At 32.4% G+C, this 6,217-nt stretch overlaps 1 protein-coding gene across 1 annotated transcript in view; it reads right to left on the bottom strand.

Annotated features, from left to right (window-relative positions):
* Nucleotides 1–2,934, bottom strand: part of LOC143020958 (uncharacterized) — a gene marked incomplete in the record, with an annotated part of 725,096 nt that extends 722,162 nt beyond the window's left edge. Inside the window, 1 exon segment of the mRNA XM_076177994.1 lies at nucleotides 2,798–2,934. Within this exon segment, the coding sequence (XP_076034109.1) occupies nucleotides 2,798–2,909 (112 nt within the window).
* Between the last annotated feature and the right edge of the window lie 3,283 nt (nucleotides 2,935–6,217).

Raw genomic sequence — 6,217 nt, 5'->3', positions numbered from 1 at the left:
AATAGGTAAATACAGTAATGTAAGGAGCCTAATACCTGTACCTATATGGGATTAGTAGAGCAAACACCTGTGCTCATAATTAGTTTAACTACCAGATAATTAAACATAATTTTTACAATTATTTTTTAGAGCAACCCAGGGTCAATCACGTTCCATTCTGAGCATTAAGAGATTCCAGAACAAATTATTATTGAATCTGCATTATGAAAAAATATATATGATAAGGTCAGACTCAACCCTTTAAATGTTGTGTAGATAAATACATCTAAACTACACACACATTTGAATATTATACACACACACACACACACACACATATATATATATATATATATATATATGTAAATGTATATATCATTCAACCATGTACACATTTACACAATATTTCACTATCTACAGCAGCATCAATCCTTATGAAGGGGATCACAAATTGACTCATCTTTATGTATATTTAGATTATTGTTATTAATATTATTATCGTCATCTTTATCAATAACAATAATAACTAGAAACCTACAGCCCCACATTGGCTGGCAATTGTTCTTGGGCTCTCCCATAGATCTCTCCTGGAAGAAACGTTGGCTTATTATGAGTTGTGTTAGTAAGTGACTTTCTCCAGAACATAGCAGCAGAAGAAGAACGGTTATTAGTCATCAGGTTATGAACATTTGCAGGAAATATTTAAAGTCCTGGGATCTTTTCCATTTTACGTCATGCAGCTGATTTCAACAACTTAGGAGAGGTAAGAAATTAATATTAATCTGAAACCTAACCTAACCTAACTCGACCTAACCTAGCCTAAAAATTCAGGATGCCGTCAAATGGAAAAGACCCAAATACTGGGTCTGGTCTGGAAACAAAGCATCAGCACCTCAGGACTGCACCTTGTTGGGGTGTTGATGGCTTTGATAACGGAGGAAGGGGAGAGGATTCTATCAAACGTCCGTCTCATAGTAACACCACTTGTGGGTATTCGTCCCTGGCCCCAACCAAAAGTAATTTCCCTCGGATGTGACAAAGAAAATGAAAATCGTTCAGGACTTGTTTCACCCTAAGTTTGTTGGTTCCCATTTTCATGTGCAGAGGAATGGTACAGGATCCACATGCACACACACATGTATACACATACAGCATTGTCTAAAAACTTTCACTTCCACTTTCAGTAAAAGCACAGCTACTGTTCACCGTAATTTTCTTAATTAGAATTCTGATAAAATTTTCAGACTTCTTTCACTTTCTGTTTTATAATCAGTCATTACATTGCTTTAAAAATATCCTCTACATAATTTTTTTATGTAATAATTGCTGCCTAAAGTTTCACTGACTGGAAACTAAGAGCTTCACAGGAGCAAGCAATGGTCCTTAGACCTTGCCTTTACACTGATAATTTTAAAAAGAAATGTTACACTGTAGGTCTGTTTCTATTATGTCACCATCTAGTAGTAAGTGAGGAGGGAATGGAGCAGTTGCTGGCTGTTGGCTTCCTTATATATATATACCATATATATGTGTGTGTATATATATATATATAATATATTGTATATACACACATATATATATATATATATATATGCAAGTAGATAGTCAAACAGGTATCTCTTGTCAGTACTCTTTTAGTTACATAAAAAGAACCAATATTGGCACCCACTACACATCTGGAGGTGCAGCCTCAGGAGGCTGCCACTCAATCCCCCAACTGGGCCAGGGATCTATTAGCTTTAAATTAGCTGGTAACGGTTCCCTTCATCTTCCTCCCCCATCCAGATGACGGCACAACAACGGACCTAATACAACATAGACAATCTTCCAAAATATTTCCTCAACAAGATCAATGGGTCAATGCAGACTTCTGTGGGCCTACTGCATTTCACGGAATCTCAATGTAATATTTATTACGATTATTTCGAAATAAAAAAATTCTACAAATATCTGTTTGAAAGGGATGAATAACATACACTCACACACTGAGTAATACAGTATTCATCAAGGACAGGGCAGGACAGGGGACATTATTTTAGTTCATAGTATTAATTTTTACTTCTATTATAGAGCACATTCCCTTGAAACTTAGTTTTGTTGTTGAAGTAATCTTAGAAAACACCAAAAAATTAAAATTTCATCACAGGATTTGCTGCATATCGTCCAAATTAAATCAGTAACGAATCAAACTATTCCAACAAAAAGGATATAGAAATTCTCATATCCTCCTGATCTAAAAAATTGATAACTCCAACCTATACAAAGGCACAGATTTATGGCTGAAAGACATGCACAGTAACATTCTCCTACATGCACACCAGAAAACATACATCTGATAAAAAAAATCACCTATCTTACCAAACTAATTACATCCTACATTCCCCCTGAATCAAAATAGTAAACATATTCTAGATGCACCTGATGCAACTTTTACGAAGTACCACAAACAGGGTTAAGTCACTCCAATCACTCCTCACATTCCTATCAGGTAATAAGATTTTGTCACAGATGCAATGTATCTTGCTCCTATGCCCTCATATGCAGCTGAGGGTCAGAAATTCCCTTTTCCTCTCACCCTATTTTAGGCCTTATCATTTATAACTATGCATATAAACTCATTCTTGATCGATTATTTCTTATTCTAAGACTTTTGAATGTTTTTTCGTGGTTCAAGGGTGAAAGGTTAAGTCCTGGGAAGGTGTGGCGACGAGTGTGTAACTGAGAGAAAAGACTCGAGCAAGACACACTCTGACAGGTGGTTTGTTCCCAAAACCACCTGGTCAGTGTTCACTTTCAATTATGAATATCTCGCACTTACCTTCCATTTCGACCTTCTTTTCAGTTCCATTCGTGTCTGTAGTTTCAGGAATACTTTCGAAAGACTCATTATTAACGTTATTAGGAACTTCAAAACTTCTTTCCATGTTCATCTTTCAAGAACAAAGTTGTTTACTTACTTCAAAAAAATAAAATTTATAAGAAACACTCAGACTATGTATCTATTCAACAAAAATATTATATATTATTAAATGAAATAGTATTATATTGAACTATAACACTAGTTTGGGTAAATTCTATTTTAATAATTTTATACATTTAGTATTTTGTAAGAAATACAACTCTATTCAGCGGTAAAATCAAAACTTCCGGAAGGAAATTTTCTCTTTGTTTAGCGAGAATGGTGTGATAGAAAACGAGACAAGGTATGGGTAACTTTACATTTTCATCTTCCCCTGTTTCATTTACATTGAAGTTTAGATTAACAAATAAGATATTCTATAGCAATAGTAGAAAATAAATACACTTTAAATAGAAAATATGAATTCGACTTTTCTATTATTTAATAATGTTCGGCACTTTATAACATGGTTTATTGTTAGTGAACTTCAATTTGTAAATAACGTGTAGAAACTGTGACAATAGGACAAAGAAAAAATAGAATGAAAAACTTAAAAAATACATCAAGACCCACAAGGGAAGAATAGTTAGATACGTGTCTGAGATCAGATAATAAACTCCAAAACCTAAGACTAATGATTAAAGGTGTACATCAATGCATTCCAGATGTCAGGGCGTCGATGATGGGTGAAAACAGACCGCGGTTTGTCATTTCCTGCAGTGGAATGCCACATACAGAACTTTCCAAAAATAGAGGAGAATTTCCGTTGCTTGGTGGTTTGTCATCCTATCACTCCTTTATATTTTTATCTATACGTTTATGTTTTCATACACAAAGTGAGATGAGAAACGATTGAGACGAGAAACAATTTCACCTGCACAATATACAGCTAACTGAACATGCATATCAACGTCGGTTTAGGAAGTCGGTGGACATACAGTTACCGTGACGTCATGTCGCATGTTAGATGTGATGGCGTCATTGGAGCTCCCATGGACAGGAATGAGTCGAATACAATCTGAACCCAGTTTATTATAATAACAATTATTATTATTGTTGTTAATATTATTATTATTATTATTATTATTATTATTATTATTATTATTATTATTATTATTATTATTATTATTATTATTATTATTATTATTATTATTATTATTATTATTATTATTATTATTATTATTATTATTATTATTATTATTATTATTACTATTATTATTGTTATTACTATTATTATTATTATTATTATTATCATTATTATTATTGTTACTACTATTATTACTGTTATTATTATCATTATCATTATTATCATCATTATTATTATCATCATTATTATTGTTATTATTATCATTATTATTATTATTATCATTATTATTATTATTACTACTATTATAATATTATTATTATTATTATTATTATTATTATTATTATTATTATTATTATTATTATTATTATTATTACTATTATCATTATTATCATTATTATTATTATTATTATTATTATTATTATTATTATTATTATTATTATTATTATTATTATTATTATTATTATTATTATTATTATTATTATTATTATTATTATTATTATTATTGATTGGAAAAAATACTGCAAGAATGCAATTTGAACCATATACACGATCACGATAGAAATAATATATACCTCCACATCTTTCGCAGATGTTGCTCCATTAGATACCATAGTTGAACAGACAATCGTACACAACTCGGTCCTAAATAGAAACAATTTTGACCACGTGAGGTATGAGAAAAACGAATCAATTATACATACGACCAAATATATTTGCCAAAAATCAAAAAATTTCAGAGAAGGGTCAAATTTAATATTTGGGTGTATACATGAGTAGTGATACCATTTCACAGATCACTCAGGCATTAGTATTAGTGGCACCAAAACTGGAGTAGTGTTAACAGAAGAACATAATAATGGGGAAGACTACATTATATGTTTACTAAGTCTATTCCATTCGTTAACTACTATTGGTAAGCCAGTTTTTACCTATTTCCTTCTTAAATCTAAATTTGTTAAATTTAAACCCATTACTACGAGTCCTGCCCTGGTGTCTTAATATGATGACCTTGTCTGCATATGAGCTCCACTACCTCAGCTACTGGTGAAGATTAGTCAACCTGAATCTCTAGTCTATTCCCTCCAAAGAAGGCGTGCGAGGGAGTACTAGATGTGGGACTAGGTGTAAATAACTATCTTAGAAGAGGAAGACTGCTTTATTCAACATTAGCAAGGTATAATGTAGTGGCACATTTATAAAATGGGTCTTATTAACCCAGTGTCTGAGAATGAGGTACGGACAGAAAACCTGTATATTTCGACCTCCATCTGTGGTCCTCTTCAGCTGAAGAGGACCATAGGTAGTGGTCGAAATATACAGATTTTCTGTCCATCTTATCTCATTCTCCGACACTGGGTTGATAAGTCTTTATTCACTACACACTGGCCACCCACAATAGTGCATGTCTCCTTAATTAACTGTATGAGATCTTAATGGACGTCAATGTCAACCTTTAGGCCTCATATTGATAAGTGGTTGGCTTGTATTCCAGAACAGCCACCAATATCGGGGTACGCCAATTTCAACAACGAAAACAACTCTGTATTTGATTCTCCAGGTAGTCAAAAGAATGGAATCACTGTGCCTAATGTGATTGGAACTCCGCATAAACTCTGCTAATAACCGACATGATTCTTCAAAGATTCAAAGAAGATTGCCATGGTATATACAGTTTCCAAAAGTTGCTAATTATGGTAAAAAATATAAATATAACAAATCAAGTAAAAATATCGTAAACAAATTAATACGAATGCTTTGTTTAATATCGGAAGGTATTATTTTCACCAATTTACTAATTTAGATATTTCTAGGTCTGAATTTTGTCGGAAATGCACTATGAGATTGCGTCTTTTTCGTTGTTTGTAAATAACGACCAATTATTATAGTGATGACTTTTGTCTGTGATGGCTGTGTAACTGAAATCTTGAGAGTTACTGCGTTATGTGGGTCCGGCCTGGCGTTATGTTTTCCGACAAGAAATTTGAATACTGAGCCGACTGCATTCGTTGGTCCGCTTACCCCAATCAAACTGAAAATATCTGTCCGATAGCAGAATACTTGAAACCAGCATATATATTTAACAAAAAATATATATATAATTTTAAAAGTTATCAGGAATGTTTAAATAGCCTATGATATCACTAAATAAAATTTAAATGCATTTGATATCCCGTGCTACCTTTGGATAGTTGACAATTTGTTTTGGTTGTTGTGACAGTGAATTCGTTTTATATTTTCAGAGAAAACCAATG

Source organism: Oratosquilla oratoria, chromosome 41, assembly GCF_046742065.1.
Source record: "Oratosquilla oratoria isolate Oo_2021 chromosome 41, ASM4674206v1, whole genome shotgun sequence".
NCBI classification, from domain to species: Eukaryota; Metazoa; Arthropoda; class Malacostraca; order Stomatopoda; family Squillidae; genus Oratosquilla; species Oratosquilla oratoria.
The sequence above is the reverse complement of the archived record's forward strand: the minus strand, read 5'-3'. Positions and strand labels throughout refer to the sequence as shown.